Source organism: Megascapheus bottae, chromosome 5, assembly GCF_031878675.1.
Source record: "Megascapheus bottae isolate mThoBot1 chromosome 5, mThoBot2.hap1, whole genome shotgun sequence".
NCBI classification, from domain to species: Eukaryota; Metazoa; Chordata; class Mammalia; order Rodentia; family Geomyidae; genus Megascapheus; species Megascapheus bottae.
Genome location: NC_143513.1, coordinates 10,458,700 through 10,473,522, shown reverse-complemented (window position 1 = coordinate 10,473,522; position 14,823 = coordinate 10,458,700). Strand labels below are relative to the sequence as shown.

Sequence of the window (14,823 nt, the reverse complement as noted above, 5' to 3'; positions counted from 1 at the left end):
AAAAGCCGGAAGTGGTGTGGCTCAAGTGGTAGAACCCTTGCCTTGAGAAAGCCCAAGGACAGTGCTCAGGCCCTGAGTTCAAGTCCTAGAACTGTCTAGATAGATAGATAGATAGATAGATAGATAGATAGATAGAATGAAAAATACTTTTTACAAGACTTACACTTAAATCTAACTCATTTTGTGTTGGTCTTTATTAGTGGAAATAGTCTCATTTCATTCTTCTACATGTGTAAATCCAATTTTTCCTGCACCCTTTGTTGTAAACTATCCTTTGGCCAATATATTTTCTAAGCAAGCGACAATCAGTTGGGCTGGGTGCCACAGAGGCACACACCTTGTATTCAGGAGGCTGAGATCTGAGGATCAAGGTTCAAAGCCAACCCGGGCACAAAAGGTCCTGAGACTCTTATCTCCAATTAATCCCTAGAAAAAAACAGAAAGTGGGGCTTGGCTCAAGGGTAGGGCAGAGCTCAGGGGCAGTGCCCAGGCTGAGTTCAAGCCCTATGACCCACAAAAATAAATAAATCAGTTGGGTGCAGGTGCATGGATTTATTTCTAGAACCGATTGTTTTCTACTGGCATACCTTTCTGTAGCATTGTACTGTAATGCCACATTCCCAGCCCTGACTTAAAAAAAGAAAAAAAAAATAGTTCCTCCTTAACTCTATTAAAGAATACTGAATCACTTCTGATTTTTCTTGAAGCTGCTTTTCCTCAGAACAGCTGCTTTTAATTCACCATACTAACTACTGTCTTGTTATTTTCCGGTTTTATTCCTGTTATTTTGACTTTTAGTCATGGTTTCTTGAAAGTACCTATGTGTGATGTATTACATCATCTAAGCATTGAAGAATTAGGTATTTAGGGGTTTTTTTTTGTTCTTTTATTTTTATTTATTTTTTGCCTGTTCTGGAGCTTGAACTTGGGGCCTGGGCACTCTCCCTGTGCTTCTTTTGCTTATGACTGACACACTACCACTTGAGTCACAGCCCTACTTCTGGCTTTTTCTGTTTATGTGGCAGTGAGGAATGGAACCCAGGGCTTCTTGCATGCTAGGCAAGTACTCTACCACTAAGCCACATTCCCAGTCCTCATCTGGCCTTGTTGGTATATGCCTTTCCAGAAATTCTACCCAAGCAATGTTCTCTGAGTCACTTCTACTATTTCGGGACTGGATGTAGTCCAAACCCTAGACTATGAGTCTTTTTTATGTGTTATCATTCTTTCAACACTGGAGGGTGATACAAGCTCAGGTTCTCAAACCAGAGGGAACTAGGAAATACTTAGGTTAGTCCATACCTATAAGACTATCTGGGACTCCAGTGGACCACAGACTTTATCCATGCTCACTGGCTAATGTCAGGCATCATAAGATGGTGCCCAGCTTTGGGCAGATCACGTATGAACCAGGCCGACTGTCCTGGTGCTACCTGTTGGCCAAGATTACCACCAGGCTGAGTAAAGCTGAGAGTCCAAAGTCCAAGACTTCTCAAGACTAGTCCCACTCCAGAGTGGAAAGACAAAGGCCTACAATGCTATGTGCTACCTAATGCTGGGGTAGACTCATGGCCTGGGCTGTTGTAACCACCCTAATAACTCAGATTTTTATTTATTGTGACAACCTTCTCTGTGGTTTGAGGGGACGACTCTATCATAGGAAGTCTTAGGTGGATGGAGCCCAGTAACAAGATCAGGCAGGAAGTTAAGGGCATGGGGTCCAGTCTCCTGTTTGGTCTATTTTCCTAAGCTTGTTTCTAGTCAATACTTGTGAAAATCTTGGAACCTTGGAAGTAATAGACAAGCAAGTTAAAAGTAATGTAGTCACACTAGATTTTTCACTGTTGCTGTAAGAACCCTTCTCCCCAAATTAGCAGATACAAGATAAATGTAAACATGCACGGAAAATGATTACATCCACACACTTAAATTTTTAAAAGAACACTCACAGCTTTCATACATAAAAGCCTTATGTGTTCATGAAACAATGGAAAGTGCACTACAAATTTTAAGGAGGACTGGGAACCTCTGGGGTAGAAATGAGTCCAGGGTGAAACCTTGTAATTTGTTCCACATGCTGCCCACTCTGTTCATGAATACAGAACTGCACTTTAAAAAATAAATCATGGACTTTTATTACCTGCAACAATGCAAGGATTTAGCCTGAGGCCTGTGGGCACTGAGTTGCCAGGGAAGGCAGGCAAGGCCAGGGCAGCTCCCTAGTCCTACACCCTGTAGCCTTGCACAGGCACTGACTCCAGGGACCATCAGCAAGGACTGCCTGTTAGGACACCCAAGCAGCTCTCCTGCAGGCAGCGCCTGAAAAACAACCCATCCTGCTGGGGTTCAGCTGGCCAGAGAAAGGGGTGAGAACCCACAGCATGATGACAGTGTCCCCTCCAGCTCTGCATCTCTGTGACTCCATCTCCCTCTGTTCTCCCAAGTGCTTGATGTCTGAGAGGACCCCATGGATCACAGCAGGACCCTGTCACTCTGAGTCTGAACTTGAACTCGACTTGGAAGATTTATGCTTCCGTTTTTTCTTCTTTTTCTTTTCTTTCTTCTTTTTCTTATGCTTTTCCTTCTTCTTCTTTTTCTTATGCTTCTCTTTACACTCTGAGGAGCTGGAGCTGCTCCCATCCTCATCTGAGGTAGAATCCTCCAGCAATTGCTTTAACTGCTGTATCCTACACAGAACAGGCATGAAGACTCAATCTGTCACTGTCAGCACTTCTCTGTACACAGAAAAGCAGCTTTAAAAGCAGCGTTGGGATGAAGAGTCAGGAATATCTGTGTCACTGTCTGTCCATTTCTATGTTCATCCTTATCGTTTCTAGCTAACAGATCTACTGAACCAGCACATCCTTACTGAGCTTACCAGCCACTCAATTTCATGGTATTGATCTCTACAACTAGTTAATAAGTTATCAAGTCAAAGAATGAATTTGAAGGAAAGTTCAGATTCTCAAAAACACTGGGTTAGAAACAGAATCATACAAGAGTTAACTGCAGGGCTGGGAAGATGGCTCAGTGGTACAGTGCTTGCTTAGCATGCATGAAGCCCTAGGTTCGATTCCTCAGTACCACATACACATAAAAAATGAAGTGGCACTGTGGCTCAAGTATAGAGTGCTAGCCCTGAGCAAAAGAAGCACAGAGGCAGTTCCCAGGCCCTGAGCTCAAGCACCAGGATTGGGGAAAGAAAAAAAGAGTTAACTGAAAAGCACAAACAGATTCACATATGTGTCATCATCATCTCCATCTCACCTACATACTCAGCTGGGGCACCAAGCCCTGTTTGCTTTTAAGCAAACCCCAGAAGGAAGCTGGTCTGCCTCTGCCCCTGGTGTGGTTCCCATGTAACTTCTGTTCTCTCATCATGCATTATTTAGATTAGAATGGAGGTTTCCAACTCAAAGGCTGTGGGAAGTTATCACAATCAGATGACCTCACCTCACATCCTTCTCATGCCTTTTATTCTCCCGAATGATGTCATACATGGGGTCTTCATGTGCCTGAGGAACAGAGAAGAAGGTTGAGCTTCATGGACTTGTTATATAAAAATTAGCTCCTGAAACCAGCTTCTTTTAATTGTATGGGAAAGCTTTATGCTGAACATGTTTTCATCTTTTAAAAGCATGGTATTACTCATTAAGGCTACAAATATAATTTCCGAATAGAAAAAGAGAAAATAAGGAAGCATTCATCACCAATTAACAACATAAGTGAACAATGGTATGGTATAGTCCTGTTATAAAACAGTACTTAGGCTGAGAAGATTGAGCTAAGAAACAGTATGTAGTGGAACAAATGGGGTATCCAATGCCGTGTAGGAGTGATCCATCTCAAGCACAAAGAAATGTCACGTTACATATCTCAGGAAGCACGTAAGCACATGTGCTCTAAGATTCCTATAGGCCTGCTGTGGGAGGTGTCAGTATGATGGCCACTGGGGAGTAGGTACAGATCCTACTGTATATATGTCATCTTCAATCAGGCAACGACATTCTCCTAACTCATAAAGTGGCTTTGAACACATATACACAACTCTTTGTTTTATGCTTATGCTTTCACAAACATTTTCCTATCAGGTTATATTTTTACTAAAGCAATTCCTGATGTCTAAATAATTTGTATATTACAGTAATCAGGTGGGTATGTGGCCTTTAGTTGCCTTAAACCTATCAGCATATAATTGTTTATATGATGTCTGTAACAGCAGTGTATATGTAGGTGTTCTATGAAATCCTCGTAAATTTTCAGAAGTTGAATAGCTGAGTTTATTCCTTTCAGCAGAGCAGTTATTGAACAGTAAATGATCACTCTGCAAAATGAGTCTATTAAAAATGAAAGATGCCGAGAGTTTGGTCTAGTGATAAGAGTGCTTGCCTAGCATTCATGAAGACCCAGGCTCGGTTCCTAGGCACCACATACACAGAAAAATCTAGAAGTGGAACTGTGGCTCAAGTAGTAGAGCGCTAGCCTTGAGAAATGCCCAGGGACAGTGCTCAGGCCCTGAGCCTAAGCCCAGGACTGGCAAAAAAAAAAAAAAAAGTTCTGTTGTCAGGTGTGCTGGCTCAAGCCTGTAACCCTAGCTACACAGGAGGCTGAGAAATAAGGATCGCAATTCAAAGCCAGCCTGGGCACTAAAGTCCATGAGTCTCTTACCTCCAATTAACCACCAGAAAACTGGAAGTAGTGCTGTGGCTCAAGGGGTAGGGCAGCAGCCATGAGCTGAAGAACTCAGAGACAGCGCCCAGGCCCAGAAAAAGAAAGAAAGAAAGAAAGAAAGAAAGAAAGAAAGAAAGAAAGAAAGAAAGAAAGAAAGAAAGAAAGAAAGACAGACAGACAGACAGACAGAAAGACAGACAGACAGAAAAAAAAGAAAAGAAAAAGAGATTTACTCTTATCAAGGAGATAATGGACGTGCATGTACAAAGTCCTGGAATTATTCTTTCATGTAGGGGTGGCAGGGCGGGGCTAATCTGACACCCAAGTGTGGTTATCAAGGCAAAGATGCTTTGGTCAAGAGGCTCCTGGGAATGCCTTTCTGTGAACACTCATTCGCTGATGACAATCTGGCTCACAGCTGTCCACCATCTGTGATCAATGTATATCAATACTTCAGGTTTACTTACTACTCTGAACTGCTCTAACTTTTGGTTGCCTTTGATAAAGAAAGGACATTCTTTGTCGCCTGTTCGGTGACCATACCGTTTGCAACGCCAACCTAAAACAAAGAAAAAGGGAAATATTTCTGTAAGGCAGTGCCGTTTCACACATTCAAGTATTCCTTCCTCAGTTCTGATGCAGTTCTAAATTCAGAGGCCAACAGTGAATGACATAAGAAAATGACATATCAGAAATTAGGTAAGTCAACTGCTTCCCCACCCAGCCTCACTCTAGTTTTAGGAGCGAATGTTCCATTATTTGTGTTAATGAAGCAATACGATGTGGACTTATTGCAGATGTGATTTTACCTTTAGTGTGTTTCACTCTGTCTTTGAGACACTTACACTGCATAACCTTGACTTCTTTCCCCAGGGGCATCCACAATCCTTTAGTTGGTGCGTGAGCCAGAAACTCCCTGGCATGCTCGTTGCCTGGGACATCCGGTATGCAGTCTTCTGGCTTAGTCTCGTCTTCCTAAGGGAAAGAAAGCACCTGTAAGCAACTTGGGAAAGCACTGGCATCTGCTCTTCCTGCCCAGGACCAAACCACTACCTTCCTTCTCTTGCACAGTGGGGCCCAAGGCCATCCTCAATCCCCCCATGAACCAGAGAGACCAGTTATCCCCATGGGAGAAAAAGGAGTTCATGGAAGACAAGGGCCAGAAAATCAAACCAGTGGATGGCCTGACAGGATTAACAGTCCAATGAAGGTTTCACCATGTCAGATGTGTGCCAGGCAGGAGCCAGGCATACGAACTGAAGCAGGCCAGACTACATGAAACATGGAGACAGCCGTGAAGTTCGGTAGGCTCCTGGTGTGGTATTCTGAGTCCCTTCACTGCAGCAGCCCAACAGGAAGTCAGGTGGGGACACTGTGGGGGCTCTAATAAGGACTCTGAGACCCCAGCCTGGGGTGTACTGTGGAGTACACCCCAGTCTAGGTGAGGAACATAGCAGAGCTCCTGAAGATGCCATCAGTGAGAGAGCTGTGGCAGAGAAGCCCATGTGTGCCTGCACTGCTTCCTTGGGGAGGGAAACAAGCCTGATTCAATTCCACAGAGACATAGATGTCACAAAGCAACATATGAAGACTGGACACCTGTGGAAAGGACATGGGTTTTCATAAAAGGAAGTTTGAAAGTATGCAACCATTTTTCCTAACTAGTTTCTAAGGCAGCAAGTACAGACGGAGTTGTCAGTAACTAACACCACACTCACCTTGATAAGCCCAGGAGGAGGTTTCTCATAACTAGAAGGGAAAAGAAAAAAAGGTAAAACTTCAGCCATGTTAACAGAAACACATCTTAGCTGTGAGGTCACAGCAAAAGGGTAGTTGTAGGAGAAACTTAAGGCTAGATTATGTTTGCATCAGCAATAAAACAGGTTCTGCCTTCAGGATCTCAATGAATAAACAGGTGCATCCCACATCCTGAAGAAGTGAATGGCTTACTTCCCAGAATACTGAATGTTTTCTAAAAATAAAAGGAACTGAATATAGGGAGAGTGTAAGATTGGAAATTCCTGGCTGTGAGTATGGCCTAGTTGTAAGAGTGCACAAATAGAAAAAGCCAGTGGTGCTGTGGCTCAAGTGGTAGAGATCTGACCTTGAGAAAGCCCAAAGACAGTGATCAGGCCCTGAGTTCAAGTCCCAAGACTGAAAATTCTTGGCTAACCTGGCTCCAGAACTGCCCTGAAAGTAGGTTTACATGAAAATGCAGTCATGACCACACAAGCAAAGCACTGTCCATGAGCGAGCACAGCATCATCCAGATACAAGTGGGACATCATCCACACGCAAGCATGATGTCCATGTACAAGCATGTCATCCGTGTACTCTACAGTGCCCAGTATCCTGAAGCAGTGCCATATGGTCCTATATAGCTGGAGGAACACAGGGCAGAAGCAGGAGACTTGGGGAGCCCGTCTTCAGGGAGCCCCCCTCTGTCCAGCTGCTGTGCCAGGAGGTATATGCTCCTCAGCCCTCACGGCCCTTCACACCTGTGCTGACTACCATGGACTCAGCATGTGGCACTCCTGCATGGTGCCCTGTCCTGACGGCTGTCATGCTGACTGGTACCAGATTCAACACACAAAGGGACCAGGAGCCTTTTCTCCTTTTCCTCAACTACAATGAGCTGTGGGACTCCTGGGGTTTCAGCCTGTCCTCCACTTCTGAAACAGCCAGAAGAGGCTACTGGTCACCAAGTGTTAAAAATCAGCAACAGATGCTCAAGCTCACGTTTTAAACATCAACACGTAAACAGGTGAACTAAACACAGTGCGGGAGGTTGCCTGTTAGTCATGAATGCCTGCAGGTCAGGAAAAGTACAGAAGGGAGGCAGAACACAGACGCCTCCTCTAGAAGCTGACCTGTCATCAGAACACACTGGCTGCCTTGACATAGTATCTGGATTCCAGAAAGTTGGAAGTGGGAGCCTCAAATTGCTGCAGGAGTGACTCAGGGTCTGAATTTCTGTATTAGAAATTTTTGCATTGCTACTCTTATTAGAAGAAATACCAATGCTCAGGAATACCAACACTGGGCTACCCACAGGCCTCAGGCACTGGAGCAGAGGAACACTATGGAAATACCCACTAATCCAACAATATGTTATTTTTGCCACAGGAGTTTGCAAACAACATATGGCCATAGCAGCCAAGTTCCAAATTCCTGAAAAGCATGTCAGTGTTTCTGCACTGGTGGAAAGGGGAGAGAAGAACTGTATATTTTTTTTAGAACTGTACATTTTTAATTCTATTATTAGTAATGGTACTGCCTTAAAAGTATGTTTTACAACTGTAAAGGATGTTTTTTCCCCCAGAGCCGAAAAGCCTGGTACATGGTGCACAACTGTAGTCTCAGCTACTCAGAAGGGTGGGGCAGGAGCCCACTTGGGGCCAGGAGTTCAAAGTAGACCAGAAGTCCATTGAATTGTATCTGTGTGTGTGTGTGTGTGTTCTTCTAAAAACCATTACCCAGGGAATAAACAGTGTAGTGTGGAGCAGATAAGAGGGACTGGATCGAAGAATGAAATGACAGAGCTGGTGTGGCAGGACACAAGAAAAGACCCTCAAGCTTCTGGAGCCCAATTTTAGGGGAGAAATGCCAACAAGGAAAAGCAAATTCAGCAAAAAAAAAAAAAGAAAGAAAAACAAAAAAACTGAGCCCTTCACTATAAATTTGGACAACAATACTAGAAAGCAAAAGAAATCTCAGAATGCTATCCGGCTCAAACTTGAACACTGTGGTAGCATTACCAGTACTGCTGTAACAGAGATTAGTATAATGCACTTGTGAGACAGTCACCATCGAAGCGGATCTCACTCCCCTCCCTTAGCTGGCACTGTAAATGCTACAGGAAAGATGCATGACTAAGACCTTTACCTCGAAATCATCTGAACCCAGAGTACCTGACAACAGAATGTGTAATGCTCTCCATACTCTGGACATGTGTTCCCCTTCACACACGTGAATTGTGGGAAGGTGGAGGAAGTATAGGAATCCACAGGAGTGAAATCCTCCACACTGTTTTGCAGGAGGAACTGCTGGTTGCCTCTCTATGCGCTCTCATGTGAGTGCACTTGGGTGAAGTAATGCAGCTACAATGAAAGACTGAGACCGCAGGGTAAAAAAGACAAGTAGACAAAACTTTATGCACTGTGTCCTGAGGTTCCAGGTACAGGCAGCCAGGCCACTGCTCTAGCACCGTAGAGGTCTAAGGACTGCTTTGACAAACAGTGAAAGTTATCTCATCCATAAAGGAAATCTCCACTTCTAAATGACCCCTCCCAAGAGCATGAGGTCACCACTCATTGTCTTATAGATTATTGAATTCTAATATTTTTCTGCATACAGAACAGACATTTCTTTTTTATTTTTGTGGGTCATGGGGCTAGAACACACATTTCTCGAGATTGCCTGAGAGGAGGATTTAGTATGTCATACGTACTTAATTGGACATTCCACTATAATGTCCACACATTGCTTAATTTCCTTATAAACCCTACAATGAAATGCAAGTTAATGTAATTCAAGCTATTAAGAATACCAAGATTTGGAGGATCAAGTTCAAACCTAGCTACTCAGGCAAGGAAGTCTGTGAGACTCCACCTCCAAAATAACCTTTAAATAGCTGTGCTCGGCTAGGAGTTTGACCTAATAGTAGAGTGCTTACTTAGCATGCACGAAGACTTGAGTTCGATTCGTTGGTTCCACATACAGAAAAAAGCAGGGAGTACTGCTGTGGCTCAAGTGGTAGAGCTCTAGCCTTGAGAAAGCCCAAGAAGAGTGCTCAGACCCTGAGTTCAAACCCCAGGACTAGCGGAAAAAAAAAAAAAAACTGAGCTGGACCTATAGCTCAAATAGAATGTTAGCAATGAGCAAGAGCAACAAGTGCAGTATGGGAAAGTATTACATGGATCTTTCTCAAATTCCTTTTTATTAATTCATATTCACTCACATTTGGAGGAAAGAGAAATAAGCTTTTCGGTACTACTGGATATTTAATCTAATAAAACATTATTACCCTTGAATGAATAGAAGTTGATTTAAGGGCACACAAAGCCCTCAACCAACCAAAGAAAACCTGTTAGCAGCATAGCCAATCTTAATTGTGTGGAGCTGGGAAAGGCCACTGGCCTGGGAATTAGTCAGACACCTAGGTTTCACTAGTTTTCAAGCATGTATGGTCTGGAAGTGGAAGCTCCAATTTTCTCATCAGCAAGAGTAGTTTATAAACTGTTGTCTACAGGCTACAAAATAAATACGTTCATAAGTAGTTCAGGATATTCATTGTTCTGAGCTAGGCTCCTGCTGGACTACAACCAACTCAGATAAAAATCAAGATGGAGTTATCCATAATAAAGTTCTAAAACATCAAATTTAAACTGCCTTGTCACCTGTCCTTAAAAAAACCAGAGAGAAGAATAACAGCCAAGTTTCCTCACAGATGAATGATCTTTTATTTATTTATTTAGCCAGTCCTGGGGCTTGAGGTCAGGGGCTGGGCACTGTCTTTGGGCTTTCAAAGTTAGCACTCTACCACTTGAGCCACAGTACCACTTCTGGCTTTTTCTGTGTATGTGGCATCCAAGAATTGAATCCAGGGCTTTGTGCATTCTAGGAAAGCACTCTACCAATAGGCTACACTCCTGGACCAAATGAATGAATTTTCACAGGCATAATAATGAGGTTTCCTGTGCCTTAACCTGAAAGCAGTTTCTCTTAATCAGCTGTTTTTCTACTGTTCCGCCTCTGACCCTGCCTCCCCCTTAAAGGAAAGTAACTTTGAATTGAACTTTTTGTTTCTGGGTACTGTTTTCTTCTTCCTTTACATAAATGTCCTAACACTATTGGAATGAAGAGCTAATTAATTCTACAATCAAAATCAAAACCAGTTTCAGTGTTTGGAATAACTGCAGTTATTAGGTCCTCTGACAGTATTAACCACCACCTGGCACCTAACACTGCAAGATAATGGGTTGAGTTCAGTTTTAGAAGTATTGAGGATTGTGAACTTAGGATCTTGCTCTTCCCTGGCTAGTACCAAACCATTGAGCCATAACTTCAGCCCCCCCCTACATTTGCAGATACAGGGTCAGACTATGAAAAAGTCTTTAAACACCACATTGCTAGGGCCAGGCATGAGCCCTACATACATGCTAATGTATAAAGAGCAGCTAAACTCAAGAAGGAAGCCACTTTCCATCAAAGGTCTCCCCAGATTAACTCTGAGGACTTGCGCACATACTTAGTAACAGGGAGGTCTGAAAAACAGATTGGTGAATAACTTAAGGTAACAGCAAACTAGGAAAAGTTTGCCCTTTGTAATTAATTACACCTTAATTATATATAAAGCTAGAACTCAAAGGGCTGCTAATCTAACTACCACCTGATGCCCATGTTGGAGGGGCTACATAGTCCCCCTCAACTAAGACTGCAAGAGGTTATCAATAACCCACACCAAAATATGACTCCAATACTTTGGAGATCTGGGATTGTGGCTTTAGTGGTAAAGTCCTTGCCTGGGTTAAATTCTTCAGTACCACAGAAATAGAAAAAGCCAGAAATGGCACTGTAGCTCAAATGGTAGAAGCTCAGGGACAGAGGTCAGGCCCTGAGCTCAAGTCCTAGGACTGCCCCCTCTCCCCCAAAAAAGAAAGAAAGAAAAGAAATTGAGAACTCCAGCACAGCAATCCTAGCTACTGAGAGGTCTGAAGCCAGCTTGGGCAGGAAAGTCTGTGAGACTCTTGTATCTAACTAACCAGCAAAAAGGCAGAAGTCAAGATGTGGCTCAAGGGATAGAGAGCCAGCCTTCAGCGGAAAAGAATTAAGGGATGGCGCCCAGACTCTGAGATAAGCCTAAGAACCAGTACAAAAAGAAAAAAAAAACTGAAAGAACTCGAGAACCATTTGAAATAGGATATAAAAATCAATGTTAATAAATCTAAACAAAAAACAAAACAAACAAACAAAACAGAAATCGAGAATCACCCCAGTGATCCCTCGACCTAGCCTAAATCACGGGAGAACGTCACACCCCTTTTCACTAGAATAGCCACGGGAGCCCAGGAGCCCATAGGCGGCTCCAAGTTTCTTCCCAGGGCTGACCGCGGCCCCACTTCCTCTCCCGTTCTCTCCCTTCTCGCCCTGCTGTTCCTTAGTCCTCGGTGCCTCAGAAGCCACAGCCCCCAATCCTGGCTCCGGGGCGGGTTTTCTCTACTCCAACTCCACTTTGGGTTTCTTCTCTGGAGGGCTGTGCCGCTTCCGTCTCCTAAACGAGGATCCTCGACCCTTCCAACTAACTCCCTCCATTCCCAGTCCTCCTGGCCCGGACCCACCGAGGAACGCGTCCTTCCACCACCGGCCACCTACAGGGCCGCCCAACGGCCTGGACTCTTCCGAGGCCCTGGGCGGCTGAGGACCCGCGCGCGACACCCGCGGCCTCCCCCGCAACTCCCACCTCTACCCCCACCGCAGCCCTACCCCCAACTCAACTCCCACCTCTACCCCCACCGCACCCCTAGCCCGCCCCACCTCCCACCCCACTACACCCTGCCACCAGGACACCCCGCCCCGCCAAACTCCCACCTCAATCCCTAGCACATCCCCACCTGCCCCCGCCCCCCAACTCCCGCCCCAGCCCCCCAGCCCAGCCCTCCCCCTACCCACTCCCGCCCCGCAGACTCACAAGGACTCCAGGTGCTGCAGCTGCTGCAGCTGCTGCGCGTCCCGGCGCCGCCGCTTCAGCTCCCGACGCCGCTGCAGCTCCTGCTCCGCCGGCTCCCGCGGCCGCCGCGCGCCCCCAGCCCGCGCCCCCGCGTCGTCGCGACTCGGCCGGGACGACATCGCGGCCCGCAGGGCTCCGAGGACAGCTCCCGGCACTTCCTCCGCCCCGACCCCGCCTTCCCGCCACGGGTCCCCAACCCGGAGCACCGAGCTCCGCTACACGCAGCCAGACCCACGGGCACCCCCTGGCGGCGTCGGGAGAAGGGGCGGGGCGTGAGAGGACTTCCGGGAGCGTTAAGGGCACAGGCCACGCCTCCTCCGGTCTAGTTGGGTCTTTTATAGAGGGCGGGGCGTGAGAGGACTTCCGGTACCATTGGTGTCTGCAGGCCACGCCCCCTCCAGTCTATCCTGGTTAGTATGTTCCGTCTTCTGAAAAGAACATCAGTCTTTTCCTATAAATCCTCCAGTTTTTCAGCCTTCCACCCTGGATTAAAACCATCATATATTAATGAGGCTTGGATGCTAGCAGCAATCTAATCCCTTAATGAGATTTTATGTTGTCCCGCATCGGTAACTCATGCCTGTAATTCTAGCACTCCGGAGGTTGAGATCCAAGGATCACATTTAGAAGCCAGCCTTGGATGGAAAGTCTATGAGATTCATGAGATTCATCTCCAATTAATCACCAGAAAAAAAAAACTTTTTTTGAGGTTAATGAACATAATAGTAAAGAATTAAATTATAAACACCTAGCAGAAAAACAAAAAATAAATGTTCATATTCCTCTGAGCAAATGTTACAAGAGCAGTGGCCGTCGTTTCAGGCCTGCCTTGTCTGTAAACAGCTGTAAAGCTGGCACAGTGACAGGGTGTGAAGCTCCAAGGAGGCGTGGTGATCCTTTCCTCCTTTCCACAAGCACAGATTGATGACCAAAGTCATACAATGGCAGCTGGTCAACACATCCTCATTATTTAACCATGTCATCAGGTTGTAAGCATACAGTGCAGAAATGGCAAGGATAACTCCTGTCATGGAGGTTCTGCCCAGGATCAAGAGGTTTTTTAAACAAATTGTCAATGCCCTCAAATGCATAATTTGTTTCTTTTCTAGGTCATGAATCTGGAGTTGATTTGCTGTTCAAATATTTTCTGTACCACAGCACAGCAGACCAAGTAGCAATGAACAAATCATTAAAAAAGCTACCCGAGGTCAAATGCATACTGTTCTCTGAAGCACTGATGTTTTCTCAAGATCAGTGGAGGCTTATTTTTGTGCTTGAGCACAAAGCAGAGCAGAAGTGCTGCATTTTTGTTTGTTTTGGTTTGATTTTTGTCCATCATGGGGCTTGAACTCAGGGCCTGGGCACTGACCCTGAGCTCTTCAGCTCAAGGCCACTGCTCCTCTACCACTTTGAGCCACACAGTACCACTTCCAGTCTTCTGGTGGTTCACTGGAGGGAAGGGTCTCATGGACTTTTCCTGCCAAGGTTGGCTTTGAACTGTGATCCTCAGATCTCATTCTATGAGATTCATCTCCAATTACTCAGCAGAAAAAAAAAAACTTAAAAGAAAGATTTTATTTAATCTTTTAAACTTTGTAATGCAAGGAAGGGGCTAGGGATGGAACCACTCATGTTCAGCCAAGGGCTCCACCACTAGCCTACCTCTTCTGGGGAACTCATTTAAACATTTAAAATCATAAAAGCAGATAGAGATTTAGCTAACTAGACTCATTAAGGCCCATGACTTCTGGGGAACATCTCCCAGTGGAAAGTATTCCTGTTTGGCAAGCTGAGACTAAACTAGGGAAAATGCAAGATTGTTTAAAAAAATACAGCCCCTTGATACCATGCTTCACCCGGTCTCCATCCCTCCTAGTTCTTCCTAATCTTCCTTGGGATGGCTGGGAAGAGATTTAGAGAGTCTTCTCTGATTGCATAGGTATGACCAATCAGAGCACAGTCCTAGGTATGAATTTCCTAGACTTAGGTCCATTTACAATGATTGCACATTGCAGTAACCCAGCTGCAGTGACTTCCAGCCAAGATGCTTATGGCCTTTGCTTGCCATAAGTCTGAAGCAATCTTGGTTTACTGCAGAGCTAGAGGGGATGAGCTCAAACTGGCTATGCCTAGCTTCAAACAACAAAAGAAATTCCTAATCAATAGTGGTATCCTTCATTTATAGATAAGGAGTTGAGTAATAAGCATCATTAGGCTTTTCATTAAAAGCAGTATTAGAATTGTTTCTTAGTCCAGTTTTCCAGTACCATTTATTGAAGACACTGTCTTTTATTCAAAGTATGATCTTTCTGCCTTTGTTGAAAATCATATGGCTGTATGAATGCATCACATGAACTCACCTCCCCCCCCCCCCTCTCTCTCTCTCTCTCCTTGCCAGTCCTGGGGCTTGAACTAAGGGCCTG

General features: G+C 44.9%; 1 protein-coding gene across 1 annotated transcript; it reads right to left on the bottom strand.

Annotated features, from left to right (window-relative positions):
• Positions 1-871: 871 nt before the first annotated feature.
• Positions 872-12,662, bottom strand: LOC150062828 (retinitis pigmentosa 9 protein-like). Its single transcript, XM_090332671.1, has 6 exons — positions 12,362-12,662; positions 6,390-6,420; positions 5,517-5,646; positions 5,139-5,230; positions 3,454-3,515; positions 872-2,687 (listed from the first exon to the last, which is right to left on the bottom strand). Exons 1-6 carry the CDS (start codon positions 12,517-12,519, stop codon positions 2,489-2,491), a joined length of 672 nt encoding a protein of 223 aa, XP_090188797.1. The 5' UTR covers positions 12,520-12,662; the 3' UTR covers positions 872-2,488.
• Positions 12,663-14,823: the final 2,161 nt, after the last annotated feature.